Genomic DNA, 17,844 nt, shown 5'->3' on the forward strand with positions numbered 1-17,844 from the left:
AGTGTCCGAGAGTTGTCACCTGGTCTCAGGTAGAGGTAGTCTACTAGTACCCCTCAGGGAAACCTACCTTTCATGTCTGTGCTGGGATACATCCATCTCCATGTGCATGAACACAAGAAAATCTGCAGATGCTGGAAATCTGAGCAACACACACAAAATGCTGGAAGAACTCAGCAGCCCAGGCAGCATCTATGGAAAAGACCCTTCTTCAGGACTGGTAAAAAGAGGTTTAGCCATCCCTTTATCTTGTTCACAAAACAACCTCCCAGCTCTTTACTTCATCCCCTCTCCCTCTCCCAGTTTCACTTATCACCTATCACTTTGTACTTCTTCCTCCCCTCCCCAATCTCTTTCTCTGGCCTTTCCTCTTCCTTTCCCGTCCTGATGAAGAGTTTCAGCCAGAAACGTCAACTGTTCACTCATTTCCATAGATGCTGCCTGGCCTGCTGAGTTCCTCCAGCATGTTGTGTGCTACTTCCATGTCCATGAACATAGTTAACATAGTTAACCAAGGACTGGACAATGAGCCATTGGGTGTGGGAGGGGAGGTGAGGAGCGTTGTTATTTAAGATGGGTAGTGAATGTATTAGTAGAGTTAGTGTTGCTTCAGTAAAATGATACTGGTAGATTTTAGCATGAACATCTCAAATATAACATACAGCATACTCCAAAATAAATTAAAGTACTGACAGTAAACATTAAAATCTTTATTTAACACTGATGACCCAATCCATACATGATCTCCAATTGTGTAATTACAACAATGATTGCAAACATGATACAGGTCCCATTAAAAAAAAAGTCTATATTTTACAAATACAAAATGAGTTCTGCAAAATACGAGATAGATTTAAAGCAGGTTTTACCTCACACGTGGTCCAAAACTTTTAGTGTTGTAAATTTTTTTTGGAAGCCCTCTATGTTCATAGCACCAATATAAGTTTACTTTAAAGTAACATTTATTTACATTCAAAATGGTTACTTGATGATCATAACACAGTTTGTTCATTAAAATAAAATGCTGAACGATCAGGTCTCAGTATGCTTAGCGATTCCAAAGTACTCCCCTAAAACTAAGCGATCTCTGTGGTATTACACACCCTCCAGGGTCCATTATTCATCAAATGTTCATTGATATTGAGTCTTGCCCTTTCACTCACAATGCCATGACCTCCCATCACAGACAGGTGTGAGAAGCCCACTGCCCATGTACTATATTCTGTGGATAAATCTAGCCAACAGCTATCTCTTATATTCTGAAGTAATAATGATACTTTAATCAGACTTCAGTTTGTAACCCATCATTCCACAAATAATCTACTACTAACCTCATTCTTACTACATCCCTCATCCTTTCTTCCTTCAAGAGAACCAACTTCCTGATCATGCACATTCCATTTTCCTTTGATCTTGCCTACAACTGCCTCTTCTGACAGACTTCCCTCACCCTACGCTGGTTGGTCTTTGGTAGAAAAAAAATGAGAGGTTCGATTTCAGACAAGTTAAAGTCAATGTAAATTTATTATCAAAGTACATCTGTCACCAAATGTAACCCTGAGATTCATTCTCTTCATTTTCCTGTGAATGCCTGAAGGAAAATAAATCGCAATGGAGTATACTGTGACAGATATGAACTTTGATAATAAAATTTACTTTGGCTTTTCTGAAGCAAGTTGATACTGTAATGTGGCCTCGGTTGACTTAGCCATCCAACTTTTAGGAAGACTACGAGTGGGCACATTGGTGTAAGTTGCTTTAATGTATATAAGGCTAAGTCGCTTCAAAATAATTGCTGGGAAATCAATCTACTCTGTACTTTATGGTGATCCCACATTTTTATACAACTGTGTGGTACCATCGTTTAAAATATTTAGATCAATGCTGGCATAGCGGTTAGTGCGACACAAATATTATTGGGGGTGTTTCGGAGCTCAGAGTTCAATCCTAATACCATTCTGTGAGGAGTCTCTGTATATCCACCCCATGGAACACATGGGGTTTCTCCAGGTTTCCTACCTTGGCCCAAAGACGTACCTAAATGATCCTGTGATTAGGTTAGGGCGAATCGGGGTTGTGGGGTTGCTGGGGTGGTGTAGCTCCAAGGGACTCCACGCTGAATCACGGAACAAAATAAAAATATAAACAACTGCTTAATCGTAACCACCCTCCACTGATCTCATCATCATCATTGGATGCATCTAACAGAACTTTGGGCTAATGTGGCCTGATCCACAGGTCAGGTTATACATGATGGATAGTCACTGGAAAATCTGACCACTAATTCAGTCCCAAGACTTAAAGCTTCTCGGGGAACAGTTTCTCCAGATACTGCATATATGGATCACTGGCAACGTAGTGAAGATGATAATCGACTACAGCTGGCTATCAAGTGTTGGTGATCTGCACAAGCTGGCAAACTGGTGAAGCATCTGTTGACCTACTCCTTTCATATTACCAACGCAAGTGGAGTGTTTTCTGCTCTTTTTTTCACCTATCAATCAGCTTTACTTACCTTGCCTTTAAATGAACTGACTCCAATCAAACTGTCCAGTAGCAAATAGCAACAAGTTAATGGGACTCTAGGGGAGCATCTGAGGGAATAAAACCATTAATAGAGGGAGCAAGCAAGGGCTTGGGCCCCTGCCAAAGGTAGTGCACAGACTTTGACCTAGCACTATCCATGGGTCCCTTGAGAAGCCGTCAGGTTTAAAGTCCTGCCGGAGGCTCTGATGTGCAAGTGGTCAGCAGCAGGCTGACCTTCGCAAGCTGGAACTGCATCAAGTGTGGCTGCAGGGCTCTGAGCTGTTTTGCCACCACTGGACTGAGAAGAACAACCTCTGGTGAGGGAATTCTGGACAGAAAGGCCCGAGGCCGAGCACTGCTTGAAGTGGGAAGGCCGGCATTGGGCCCAGAATGTGTCTGAGCCCCAGGCCATAGCTGAGGCCAGACCATGGCTGGGTCCAGGCTGTAACTGAGCCAGGTCACAACTAGGCTCAAGCCTGAGTCACGTAAATTGTGCTTGTCACATGTACCTGGGAGACAGCAGTGTGGATCAGGGAGAAGGCCTGACCGTGCCAGAGTTAGGTGTTTACTGGGCCAAATCAAGTGCTTCCTCCGTCCAGGGAGCCCGGTGTCCCTGAGGGGTTCTGAAACAGTCTTCCAGCCGCTAACCTGCTGACCAGGAGATGCCCTCGGCAGCTGAATATTAATTTCAGGCATCCACGGTGTGCAAGGACATCACTGATTTTCTACCACCACATCTAACATCCACAAGACTAGTGCAACAATGACCAGATCCTATTTTCTCACTAACTCAGAGGAAGCTCTCTGAGGCAGGGACCTACACAAACCTTGCCACCTTGTTTTAACCTCAGGATATGGTACCTCCAGCTGCCTGAACCAGGAGCACTGAAAGGAAGGAAAAGTGTCCCAGCCTTGCAGAAGGTAGTGGATAGACAGTGGTACAGGAACCACGAGGGTGGAGTGGTATACATTAGAGCAAAGTCACAGAGCGACGGGATGGCACAGGGTAGGAACATTCCTGAATGAAGATACACTTCGAAAGACAATGCAAAATCCAAGAAAGCAAATTCCCAAAGAAAGTAACCACTTTATAAAAATGCATAAAATAGGAGAGCTTAGAGGGCTTAGAAATTTCTTCATTGTTAATAAAGTGACATTTGTTTGCTAACTGTTTGGTAGAATACACCTCTCAAAAAGGAAGGGTATTCCTTTACCCGGAAGAGATAGCGTGCGCCAATATCTACATCATAGTCAATCGTTCTACCAGCAACTAAAGCCCGGAGAATGTCCTCATTCACCTGGTCACCCACGGCGAGGGCAAAGACCGTGACTTGGTTTGCTTTTGCTGCTTGCGCCTGCCGCTCTATGGCGTTCACCAGCTCTCCCTGGGATCGACCGTCCGTGAACAAGAGGACCTTCTTATTGACATTGCCCCGAATGTTCCGGTAGTTCGCAATCACACGCTGCAGGGCAGCCGCCACATCAGTTGCATCATTCATGAACTTCATCTGGTCTATGCTTTCCGACACGATGGTGTAGTTGCTCGAGAACTGGGCCTCGACCACCTGATTTTTACTGTACTGAACCACAGAAACCCGCACCCTAACACCAGGCTTGACCTCTGCATCTTTAAGGAAGCGCTCTGCCAGTCGCTTGGCAAATCTCTTGGTGGTTTCAAAGTTCTTGCTCCCAACGCTGGTGGAGCTGTCAACCAGCAAAGTGATGTCGGTTGAGGTGTTGAATGTTACTGTAGAGAAAACAATCGGTAAGGCCAAGTTTTTGAAATGGACTAAAACAATATTGCAAGTTTTAAATGAAATACACAAATTACCAGCAAGTTGTCAAATCACTTTGGTTCTGGTACAGTCCCAAACCTTGTTTACCCATTGGCCTTTGTGAACTGGCTACTGGTTCTATTGTTTAAAATTCACCTTGAGGGCTCATGCTTCTTCAGATGATGACTTCTGCCTCCTTAAGTCCTAGTCTCCCACACACCCCGCACCTCAAATACTTACAACTTGGCTGCTGTGTGCGCATTATTACATGGAAGGTGCTTATGGAATGCAAACAACTGTTGTAAACACTGGAAACAAGGGGGCAGACTGTTCTCAGGACAGAATATGTGGCAGGGATTTAGTAAGAAAATATTGATAAAGGCTCCACCTGCACCCCCCACCCCCCAACACCTTCAGTCTTTGGAAGGCAAGAGAAGAGAAAGGATTAAGACTGTTGATGAGTCAGGATGTAATGCCAATCTGTGTGGCATCATATTGATAAAAGGCTAAGTGATTGGTGCGGTGTCTGGGGAGAAACACTCAGCCAATCAGATTAGCATCAGGCAGATCTCTCAGTGCCTCTGTAAGCATCAAGCCCTGCAAACCCAAGTGCTGCTGATGCTGTGGATGAGAAAACAGCTTGACAGCCCACACCGAACATAATTTCCAACTAACTGGGCAGAAGCACTGGTGAGCAGTCCTGTGGAAGGCTTCATGCGGTGGTACTTGTAACCGCCACCCGGTGAATGGGCCATGATTACGATCGCACTACCACAGCGTATTCCAGAGGAAGAACTGATGCCAGTTCAGTGGAGTCAACGGAGGGAGCTTCACTCTGTGGCTGACTCCTGGAGTGACTGGTAGGGTCCGGAGGCTGGAGGTCTGCCCCGGAGCTGTTTGTGGGTGGGTGGGAGGGAGGGAAGGAGGGGGCTTGTTTCACACCTGTTGCTGGTTAATCATATAACCATATACAACCATATAACAATTACAGCACGGAAACAGGCCATCTCGGCCCTTCTAGTCCGTGCCGAACCCTCAGAATTTTAAACACCTCTATCAAGTCCCCCCTCAACCTTCTACGCTCCAAAGAATAAAGACCTAACTTGTTCAACCTTTCTCTGTAACTTAGGAGATGAAACTCAGGCAACATTTTAGTAAACCTCCTCTGTACTCTCTCAATTTTATTGACATCTTTCCTATAATTCAGTGACCAGAACTGTACACAATACTCCAAATTTGGCCTTACCAATGCCCTATACAATTTCAACATTACATCCCAACTCCTATACTCAATGCTCTGATTAATAAAGGCCAGCATACCAAAAGCTTTCTTCACCACCCTATCCACATGAGATTCCACCTTCAGGGGACTATGCACCATTATTCCTAGATCCCTCCATTCTACTGCATTCTTCAATGCCCCACCATTTACCATGTATGTCCTATTTTGATTAGTCCTACCAAAATGTAACACCTTACATTTATCAGCAGTAAACTCCATCTGCCATCTTTCAGGTTGTGTTCTGTGTTGTTCTGCCGAGCGCTGTGGGCATGCCGTGTTGGTGCAGGCTGCCTCTAGAACGGCCCTAGGTTCTGTTGGTTGTTAACACGAGTGGCACCCCTCACTGCGTCTCTCGATGTACGTGACAAATAAATGAATCTGAGTCTGAATTCATGTAGACCAGCCACTGAGGATCAAAGCGGTCCAACACACTTTTTCGGCACAACTCTGAGAGCCAACTAATCATTTCATGAGACCTCAAGCAACTTTTAGTCAAAAAGTTACACACTCAGTGCCTCAGAATTAACACTTGAGTTCTCTTCCTATGCTACATATAACCCCATTGATTGCTGTAGTGTAAGAACTTTCAGGCTCAGTAGGAGGGTGGTTCTAGTTTACAAAGCCAGAAACAAATGAGATTTTAGTCTAGAGTTGGGTCCAAAGGGTGTCGACTGCCATTGACTGTTAACACCGGCAGCTGAATCTCGGTGGAAGGAGGATGATTACTTTGATAACTTGATAAAAGGACAGAGGAAAGTTCCTGGATGGCAGCGGTTGCTGGAGAGCAAACCTACGTCCTGCCCTGTCCTCTCCTCCCCTGTCTTCTCTTCTCCTCTGTTGTCCTGCATGAGTCTCCAGTTTCCTCCTGCTCTCACATTGCAAGAGCCCCTGGCAATTTCTCCTCTGCCTTTCATACCCACATCATCCCCACGACTTCCACCCACCGCTGGCTGGGAAACATCCCCATAGCTCCCTGGCCCACACTCCCAATCCTGCTGGAATCCAACTCAATCTTCAGCTATTCACAGGCAGGTACCAATTTAGTACCGGTGCCCTTGTCTTCAGCATAAGGTAACACATTAAAAATACACTTACTTGGGCAAGAGTAGTCTGGGCACTTCTTGTCTGTAAAGGCAAACACACAACTCATCAATATTAAAAAAAAGCTCATAATTGATTAAAAACCCAACAAAATATCAATAAATTGTGCCGTGTTCCCTAAAACAGAGGCCCTGGATATTGAGAAGGAACAGGATAGTTATGCTCCAGACAGGCTTGAGACTTACCTTTACAGATCAATGCAATCATGTTTTCGAATAACGTCACGTTTTTCCGCAGCTCCACGTAGCTCGTGCTCGTCAGGGCCCCGCTGGGGTCTTGGCAGGCAATCTGCTCCAGGCTCTCCGAGGCAGCTTCGTTCAAGAAAACATCACCCACGCCAACCGAGACCACCTGGGACACAATGAAAAGCTGGTGAGAGGCCAACTTAAAAAGCTGTGTCAGTAAATGAGGTCAGAGGGCAGAGGAATGGTTACCAGGGGGCAGAAGACCTAGTGAGCGAGTGGTGGGTTTTGGATCGTGGATGTAAACTAAACACATTAACTACAACAATATCAACATTCATTTGCATTCAACTATAGGAAACGAAGCAATAGCAATAAGTTTGACACCACCATCCAAGGAAATGTTTCTAAGATTTACGTTATTGAAATGAGAACACACGAGATTCTGCAGATGCTGGAAATCTAGAGTAATGCATACAAAATGCTGGAAGCACTCAGCCAATCAGGCAGCATCTATGAAAAGGAATAAAGAGTTGGCATTTTGTCATCAGGACTCTGTGGGTCATTGTCAAGGTACAGAGAGGCTTGAGAAGGAACTTAGAGCTTAGGCACAGCCGCAATCCACTAGATGTAGGAAGTATGGGATACACAAGAGGTCTCAGTCAGATAATGGAATCCGCACACCATAAGGTATTGGAGCAGAATTAGGCCATTTGGCCCATCAAGTCTGCTCTACCAAGTCAAAAAAATCTACAGCACCAACTTTGGGGGTTTCAAGAACTGAAGGAGGTGATGCAAAGGTATGGAACTGTGGGGCAATTATAAAACACTGCTGGAATTTTTAAACTTCAATTCATTTGCAGTTCAAGCACAAGAAGGAATGCTAAGGTGAGAGGTGGGGTATGACTGTTAGTACTTAGACTGAGTTTAGTGGCTGGAAAGTGAGATCCTAGTCAAGAATGACTTGGAGACACTGAACTTCAAGGTAATGTGAGGACTGATGTGGCTTTCAACATCTGGATGAGGAGGAGCACAATAGATTCCCTTTTGGATATTAATACTGACTCTTTGGGCTAGTGCCTTCCATTTTGAATAACTTAGGGTCTTGGAGGACTACAGCACAGAAAAGCCATTTGGCCCATCTAGTTCTACCTACTGTTCTGTCTATCCCATCAACCTGCATCTGGACCATAGCATTCCATACACCACCACCCCCCCCCCCCAACCCCATCCCTGTACTTACCTAAATCTCTCTTAAGTGTTGACATTGAAACAGCATCCACTATTTCTGCTGGCAGCTCACTCCTCAATGTCTGAGTGAAGAAATTCTCCCTCAGGTTCCCCTTAAATATTTCACCTTTCACCCATAATCTACAGTAGTGTGCAAAAGTACATAAAATATATATGTATTATATATAGCTAGTGTGCCTAAGACTTGCACAGTACTATAGTAATTTTATGTGTTGCACTGTACTGCTGCCACAAAAAAAAAATCATGACATTTGTGAGTGATGATAAACTTGATTCGGATATGGGTCTCTATTGTGGACCGAGAGTGGGAAGGGGACAGCAAGAGGGGAATCATGGTTGGGAAAAGGAGAAAGCAGAGGGGATGGAGTGAAAAGCACCATAGAGATATTCTGCAATGATCAATAAGCCAATTGTTTGGAATCAAATGACCTTGCCTGGTGTCTCAGGGTTGGATGTGTTTACATCCATGCCAACCCCCGTCCTGGCACTCCTTCTCTAACACCTGTCCCACACCCCTCCCACGACACTCCACCCTCACCATTCCCAATCACCTTTGCTCCCGATTTACAAACTCGCTCTCTGCTCCACAGTGACAAATACAGTTCTGTGCAAAAGTCTTAAGCACCCCAGCTATATATACGCACAGTACCATATGATCTCTATTTCTAGTCTCACCCAACCGAAGAAAACTCTGTGTGAATGATCTTAAATCCATGTCCATCACTGAATGCGCTTCCAGTCGGCAGAAAAAATTTCTACTTTCCTCTCTCCACTCTGCCAAAACCGTCCATGGGTTTCAACACTTCTTCCCCTGGTCTTGCTAGATCAAGGAGGTCCATGTGATGAAATTAAAGAGAAGGCTTTCAGAAAAGCAGAGAGTGAATGGCAGGCTACATACACGAGCCGCCGCACTGCAAAGCGATGACAGCGGTTTGGGGTCCCGTAGAATGTCCGTGCGTCCGTCAGTCAGCACCAGAGCTACTTGTGTTCGCTGAAGCGATGGCCCAAAGGCTCTCTTTGACCAGTCCAGTGCTGTACCAGTGAATGTTCCTCCGGCAATCCATCGAAGGTTCTTAATTGCTCTGAGGGTTAGAAGAAACAAAATGACCTGCTGTGACTGTATGCTCTCATCAATCAGATTCCCACATTTTTCCACAAGGAATTGCTCCTCTGCAGGTTGGATCCTTGTTCCAAAGACACCAATCACCTGTCACCCTTCCTTTCTCAAGGTCAACTGTAGTTGCTATCCAAGTGCAAGGTATCTAACAACCCTGGTTCACACTAAACTCCCATCATCTCAACAGGATCCCTGGGACAGCCACCTCTAGGGCTGACCTTCCTTCACCAATATGGCCAGTGGACTCCAGTCAGCCCAGCCTGGTGAGGACCTTCTCAGACTAACTTAGGGCTTTCCTAAACGTTCTGGGCAATGGCATGCACAACCATGATGATCAGGCCTCTACTGATGTGGCCACAACACAAGACAATAGGGGTGGGGGTAGGCCACTCAGCCCCCTCAAGCATGTCTTGTGATCTAATTATCAATGGTAATCTGCCTCAGGCCTCAGCTCCTCTTCTGCATCCTCAGTTCCCTGACGTTTCTAAACTCCCACTTTAAGTACTCCATTAATCCCACCTTCACAGCCCTCCATGAGAAGAATTTCCTGCATACTTCAATTTTAAATGACCGGCCCTTACTCCTCTAATTACCTCCCCTTACCTAAGGTTCTCCCACTGGTGGTACACAGCTCTACATCTATCTTGTCATTCCTGACCCCCAACCCCACAACACCTTACATCACTCCTAACTCCTCTAAGGACCAAAGAACCCGCAAATCCCAGGAATTCAGAACATAAGAACAAGAATCACTTCAACCCCCAAACCTATCTTGAGATTGATCTGCATTCCAAGTTTGGTTTAGCGGAAATGTATCCACCTTGAGTCAGGATTGTCAGCTGATCCTCCAGCTTTGGATGAAAGTTCTGAACTCCCACTCCCTCCACTCCTGTTGTCACCCTTATGTTCTGGGGCCTAATTTTGATATTCATGCCTCCAGAGCTCTGGACCAGCCCCAGTCGCATAGGGCACTCACAGATGGAACGACTGGACAGAGGGGGACAGCAGGCAAAGTAACAGAAACAATATTGCGGGCTGAATGGCACTGACCTCAACAATCATGAAGTGGTTTGAGTAGCTGGTAATGGATCATATAAAATCCCACTTTCCAGCTGCATTGGACCTTTTCCAGTCTGCCTACCACTCAAACCTGTGCACAGATGATGCCATAGCCTTGGCCCTCCACTCCATCCTGCCCCAGTTAGAAAATGACACCTGATTTGCCAGGTGTTTAACATGAGGCTGGTGGGTAAACTGTCCTTGTTGGGACTCAACATGCCTGTCTGTAAATGGATGTTGGACTTTTTTTTTTGGAAAGACCCCAGTCCGTTCGAGCTGGCAGCAATATCTCAAGCTCCATCACAATAAGCAGTGGTGCCCCCCGGGGCTGTGTGATCAATCCACGGCTGTTCACTCTGCTGACTCACGTCTACACTGCCACATGCAGCTCAAACCGCATCATCAAGCTCGCTGATGACACAACAGTGGTTGGCCACGTCAGCAACAATGATGAGTCAGCATACCGAGAGGAGGGACGGAGGCTTTTTCAAATGGTTTGAGAACAACAACCTGAGTATCTACGTGGACAAGACAAAAGAGGTGACTGTGGACTGCAGGAAGGCGCAGGCTGACCACTTTCCATTGCACATCAAAGGCTCTGCCACGAAGAGAGTGAAGAGCGCAAAGTTTCTTGGTGGGCACATAACAGACAATCTTAGCTGGATCCTCAACACCTCCTTATTAGTCAAGAAGACATAGCAATGTCTACACTTCCTGAAGAGACTGAGGCATACAAATCTCCACTCTCCCATTCTAACAACTTTCTACAGGAGCACCATGGAGAGTGTCCTGTCTGGCTGCATCACTGTGTGGTACAGAAGCTGCAAGGCATTGGGCGCAAGACCCTACTGAGGACAGTAAAAACCAGCGAGAGGATCATCAGGGTCTCCCTCTCCCCTATTTGTGACTTTTACTCTTAACGTTGTATATGAAAGGGCCAAAGCATTGCTGAGGATCTCTACCACCCATCCCACAATTTTTTTGACCCACTACTATCAGGAAGGAAGTACAGGAGCATAAGGACTAGGACTGCCATCCTGGGTAACAGCTTCTTCCCTCAGGCCATGGAACTAATGAATACCCTGCCGCTACTGAGGTCTCTTCGCTAGGACTGCAAGCTTACTGTTTACCTGTTGCAGCACACTACAGGCACTTTGGATTAGATTTTATTAATATATTAATATTTTGTTTTATGCGCTGTGTGTGATATATGGTTTGTGGGTGCACCGTGGTCTGAAGGAACATTATTTCATTTGGTTGTAGATGTGTACAGCCAGGTGACAATAAATTTGAACTTGAACTTCAACTCTTGCTAGCTGCTTCCTGACTGTCACGGGCTAATGCAAGGCTTTGGAAGAGGTTCATAGAAGTTGAGATGTATTTCTCATGCCCTCTAGCCAAACTCAAAGTGAAAGTTAAATTTATTACCAAAGTACATATATGTCACCATGTACTACCTTGAGATTCATTTTCTTGCGGGCATTTACAGGAAAATAAAATAGAATTTAGGAAAAATGATACATAAGCAAAGACTGACAAATAACCAATGTGTAAACAAAGATAAATTGTTCAGATAAAGAGAAATAGATAATACTGAGACCATGAGTTGTAGGATCATTGAAAGTGAATCGTTTGGTTGTGAAATCAGTTCAGTGATGAGGTGAGTGAAGTTACCCATGCTGGTTCAGGAGTTTGATATCGTTAGGGTAATAACAATTCCTGGACCTGGTGGTGTGGGACCCAAGGTTCCTGTACCTCCTGCCCAATAGTAGTAGGGAGAAGAGGGCACGGCCTGGATGGTGTGGGTCATTGATAATCCTGGAGTAGCATTATCGAGGAAGCACTGAACTAGGTTCAACAGGAAAAGCACAGATATGGAAGCACAAGACCCAGATATTCATTGGACATGGTGGTACATCAGTAGCAGAAGAAATATATTACTATATGTAACCTCATGCGCTACCAACCTAAACCAGGAGCTAACTTGGTGATGCACAATATAGTAGTAAAAGCTTGAAAATGGTGATGAACATTGACTCCTATTGTGTGGAAAGCCACAATCCAAAAAATTGACCTGCTCACTGAAGGGATACAATAGGGATACAGTCACTTCCGTCCACCAGCTCCCATCGTTCCGCTGCCCAGCATATTATAAAACCACCTTTCCCTGCACACTTCCGTCCACCAGCTCCCACCGTTCCGCTGCCCAGCATACTATAAAACCACCTTTCCCTGTACACTTCCGTCCACCAGCTCCCATCGTTCCGCTGCCCAGCATATTATAAAACCACCTTTCCCTGTACACTTCCGTCCACCAGCTCCCACCGTTCCGCTGCCCAGCATATTATAAAACCACCTTTCCCTGTACACTTCCGTCCACCAGCTCCCATCGTTCCGCTGCCCAGCATATTATAAAACCACCTTTCCCTGTACACTTCCGTCCACCAGCTCCCACCGTTCCGCTGCCCAGCATATTATAAAACCACCTTTCCCTGTACACTTCCGTCCACCAGCTCCCACCGTTCCGCTGCCCAGCATATTATAAAACCACCTTTCCCTGTACACTTCCGTCCACCAGCTCCCACCGTTCCGCTGCCCAGCATATTATAAAACCACGTTTCCCTGTACACTTCCGTCCACCAGCTCCCACCGTTCCGCTGCCCAGCATACTATAAAACCACCTTTCCCTGTACACTTCCGTCCACCAGCTCCCATCGTTCCGCTGCCCAGCATATTATAAAACCACCTTTCCCTGTACACTTCCGTCCACCAGCTCCCACCGTTCCGCTGCCCAGCATATTATAAAACCACCTTTCCCTGTACACTTCCGTCCACCAGCTCCCACCGTTCCGCTGCCCAGCATACTATAAAACCACCTTTCCCTGTACACTTCCGTCCACCAGCTCCCATCGTTCCGCTGCCCAGCATACTATAAAACCACCTTTCCCTGTACACTTCCGTCCACCAGCTCCCATTGTTCCGCTGCCCAGCATATTATAAAACCACCTTTCCCTGTACACTTCCGTCCACCAGCTCCCACCGTTCCGCTGCCCAGCATATTATAAAACCACCTTTCCCTGTACACTTCCGTCCACCAGCTCCCATCGTTCCGCTGCCCAGCATACTATAAAACCACCTTTCCCTGTACACTTCCGTCCACCAGCTCCCACCGTTCCGCTGCCCAGCATACTATAAAACCACCTTTCCCTGTACACTTCCGTCCACCAGCTCCCATCGTTCCGCTGCCCAGCATACTATAAAACCACCTTTCCCTGTACACTTCCGTCCACCAGCTCCCATCGTTCCGCTGCCCAGCATACTATAAAACCACCTTTCCCTGTACACTTCCGTCCACCAGCTCCCATCGTTCCGCTGCCCAGCATATTATAAAACCACTTTTCCCTGTACACTTCCGTCCACCAGCTCCCACCGTTCCGCTGCCCAGCATATTATAAAACCACCTTTCCCTGTACACTTCCGTCCACCAGCTCCCACCGTTCCGCTGCCCAGCATATTATAAAACCACCTTTCCCTGTACACTTCCGTCCACCAGCTCCCACCATTCCGCTGCCCAGCATATTATAAAACCACCTTTCCCTGTACACTTCCGTCCACCAGCTCCCACCGTTCCGCTGCCCAGCATACTATAAAACCACCTTTCCCTGTACACTTCCGTCCACCAGCTCCCACCGTTCCGCTGCCCAGCATACTATAAAACCACCTTTCCCTGTACACTTCCGTCCACCAGCTCCCACCGTTCCGCTGCCCAGCATACTATAAAACCACCTTTCCCTGTACACTTCCGTCCACCAGCTCCCACCGTTCCGCTGCCCAGCATACTATAAAACCACCTTTCCCTGTACACTTCCGTCCACCAGCTCCCACCGTTCCGCTGCCCAGCATACTATAAAACCACCTTTCCCTGTACACTTCCGTCCACCAGCTCCCACCGTTCCGCTGCCCAGCATATTATAAAACCACCTTTCCCTGTACACTTCCGTCCACCAGCTCCCATCGTTCCGCTGCCCAGCATATTATAAAACCACCTTTCCCTGTACACTTCCGTCCACCAGCTCCCATCGTTCCGCTGCCCAGCATATTATAAAACCACCTTTCCCTGTACACTTCCGTCCACCAGCTCCCATCGTTCCGCTGCCCAGCATACTATAAAACCACCTTTCCCTGTACACTTCCGTCCACCAGCTCCCATCGTTCCGCTGCCCAGCATATTATAAAACCACCTTTCCCTGTACACTTCCGTCCACCAGCTCCCATCGTTCCGCTGCCCAGCATACTATAAAACCACCTTTCCCTGTACACTTCCGTCCACCAGCTCCCATCGTTCCGCTGCCCAGCATATTATAAAACCACCTTTCCCTGTACACTTCCGTCCACCAGCTCCCACCGTTCCGCTGCCCAGCATACTATAAAACCACCTTTCCCTGTACACTTCCGTCCACCAGCTCCCACCGTTCCGCTGCCCAGCATATTATAAAACCACCTTTCCCTGTACACTTCCGTCCACCAGCTCCCACCGTTCCGCTGCCCAGCATATTATAAAACCACCTTTCCCTGTACACTTCCGTCCACCAGCTCCCACCGTTCCGCTGCCCAGCATATTATAAAACCACCTTTCCCTGTACACTTCCGTCCACCAGCTCCCACCGTTCCGCTGCCCAGCATACTATAAAACCACCTTTCCCTGTACACTTCCGTCCACCAGCTCCCACCGTTCCGCTGCCCAGCATATTATAAAACCACGTTTCCCTGTACACTTCCGTCCACCAGCTCCCACCGTTCCGCTGCCCAGCATACTATAAAACCACCTTTCCCTGTACACTTCCGTCCACCAGCTCCCATCGTTCCGCTGCCCAGCATATTATAAAACCACCTTTCCCTGTACACTTCCGTCCACCAGCTCCCATCGTTCCGCTGCCCAGCATATTATAAAACCACCTTTCCCTGTACACTTCCGTCCACCAGCTCCCACCGTTCCGCTGCCCAGCATACTATAAAACCACGTTTCCCTGTACACTTCCGTCCACCAGCTCCCACCGTTCCGCTGCCCAGCATACTATAAAACCACCTTTCCCTGTACACTTCCGTCCACCAGCTCCCACCGTTCCGCTGCCCAGCATACTATAAAACCACGCTTCCCTGTACACTTCCGTCCACCAGCTCCCACCATTCCGCTGCCCAGCATATTATAAAACCACGTTTCCCTGTACACTTCCGTCCACCAGCTCCCACCATTCCGCTGCCCAGCATATTATAAAACCACGTTTCCCTGTACACTTCCGTCCACCAGCTCCCACCATTCCGCTGCCCAGCATATTATAAAACCACCTTTCCCTGTACACTTCCGTCCACCAGCTCCCACCATTCCGCTGCCCAGCATATTATAAAACCACGTTTCCCTGTACACTTCCGTCCACCAGCTCCCACCGTTCCGCTGCCCAGCATATTATAAAACCACGTTTCCCTGTATACCTGTTATGTATCAGGTTTTCTCCCCTCAATCTTCCCTTATGTCTTTGAGAATTAGGAATTACAATCGCTCCATTTCCCTTCCATGAAGCTATTGTATTCTGCCAATTCTGAAAACAACATGGGGGTAGGTGACATGGATTTTAACCAACAAGATGAAGGATTAACCATTAGACAGAAAGCAGGAGACGTACACTTTCAACTCAGATAGACTGTTGATGTTATTATGGGCCATTGAGACCATTTCTTCTGTTCCAGCATGACTGTATTGCACAACTCCAACATTAGATTCTTTGCCATCAAACTGGAAAAGTCAAAAAGAGAGGAGAATTAGGACATCCTGGTCCAGAAGCAGACTTCATTGGAACAAGGTACACAGAATGTGGTCAAATACATGTTGAACCAGAGACCGCTGATATTCTTTGAGATGGCGATTGACTAAAGAATTATATAGAAGCAAAGTTAGTGGGAAACCTGTAAGTAAAAAAGTATTAGAATCAACAAACTAAAAAAAATGGTTTTAAAAGCTCATTGAATTTTAAACTGTACAAAAATGACAAGATTGGCTTCCAAAGGAAAGATTCAGGTAGACTGAGCCATAGGCCAGACCTCATCCGAAATCTCATGTTCAACTTTAGGTACTGTGGAAGGACATATTGGCATTGGACAGGAAGATGCTTTAAAGAGTTACATTTTCATGACTAGCTGAATAAAAGTAGCTGGCATTCTTTGAAAAAGGCAGCAATCTAACTGAGATAAACAAAATATAATCAATAGGGTATGTGGAGATATAGATTTCCACAATTCAGGGATGAGTGAAATTGGGAAACACTTTTTCCACACTTGGTGGAGTGTGAAAAATCTGGAAATCTCCAAAACACCATGGATCCTGATATCAGCAGTGGATGAGCATTGGGGCTCTGCAAAACAGTCGTTCTGCCTACGCCTGCCTTTGCAAACGTCCACAGCAACAAACGCAGTAGACAAGGTTGGAGGAGATTCATTGAACCTTTGCCTCATAGGGAAGCACTGTTTAGGTCCCTGGATAGTGGTGAGGCACTAGTTGTACTGTCAGGACAACTGTTACATCTACTGTCGGGATCCTGATATGATTAGGCATTTAAGAACTTATTTTAAAGGGTGTTTTGTGTTAACTGTACTAAGATGAACGTCTGGATTTAAGATGGAGATGATCCATGGTTTAACTGAATGGCAGAAAATGTTTGGGAAGACTATTTCTATTTTCCAATGCTATTCTTAAATAAAAGTGTCTAAACAGATTAATTCAGCCTACAAATATTGGATTAAATTATTGCAAATTTCTAACATCCAGGAAGTGTTTATTTTCCTCTGGAAGAAATTGCCAGCATCCCGTTGATTCTGATGATAACGGGCGCTTGCTCTCAGTAACCTAATCTACTGGCCATGTTCTCTTCAGAACATATTAATGAACTACATCGAGACTGCAACGGGCAGAGGGTGGGAGTTTTACTCTGTCAAGTTCAGCTTTGAAATTGTTTTCCGTTTGGGCAAAGGGTTGCCAATTCCCGAGATTTTAATGCCTAAAGAATACTCTCAGAGTCATTAATTCCACTCTTTGTTTGGTTATAGATCCAATGACAGCATTTTTGTTGAAATTTACACTATAGCTAAAATATACCTTGCTATGAAAAATGTAAAACTCCTTAAAACCTTTTGAAAGTCAAACCAAAATCTTGACTGAGGCCATAGTTTTTTTGGACCTGGCATTCTGTCCACTAATACAGAATTCCAACCTTAGATCATGTTTCATGAGTTTGATTATCTGTAGTCTGATCTGAACACAACCCAGTTGCAAACATTGCTGTTTCCTTTGAAGTGCTTGAGCAGGATACTTGGAGATTGGGTGGTTATGATAACATTTAAAATGCAATGATGCCTGCTGAATTAAAATAGTTTATCTCATTAACCAACAGGCTGCCATATCTTCTGAAAGATACAGTGGAACTGATGTGCTGCTTTCTGTCTCCTACAGAGCACAGTCTTGTTAAAAAATCTAAGGCAGCCTATTCATTAGTCGCTTGTCAC

General features: G+C 46.0%; 1 protein-coding gene across 1 annotated transcript in view; it reads right to left on the reverse strand.

Moving 5' to 3' along the window:
* Positions 1–686: 686 nt before the first annotated feature.
* The window catches only part of col6a1 (collagen, type VI, alpha 1), a 95,188-nt gene continuing 78,030 nt past the window's right edge, over positions 687–17,844 (reverse strand). Inside the window, exons 31-35 of the mRNA XM_072261250.1 lie at positions 15,972–16,081; positions 9,013–9,196; positions 6,867–7,032; positions 6,676–6,705; positions 687–4,270 (exon numbers count right to left, since the gene is read on the reverse strand). Of these exons, the coding sequence (XP_072117351.1) occupies positions 3,666–4,270; positions 6,676–6,705; positions 6,867–7,032; positions 9,013–9,196; positions 15,972–16,081 (1,095 nt within the window). The 3' untranslated portion in view covers positions 687–3,665. The remainder of the gene's footprint in view (positions 4,271–6,675; positions 6,706–6,866; positions 7,033–9,012; positions 9,197–15,971; positions 16,082–17,844) is intronic.

The sequence above is a fragment of the Mobula birostris genome, chromosome 6 (genome assembly GCF_030028105.1).
Source record: "Mobula birostris isolate sMobBir1 chromosome 6, sMobBir1.hap1, whole genome shotgun sequence".
Classification (NCBI taxonomy): domain Eukaryota; kingdom Metazoa; phylum Chordata; class Chondrichthyes; order Myliobatiformes; family Myliobatidae; genus Mobula; species Mobula birostris.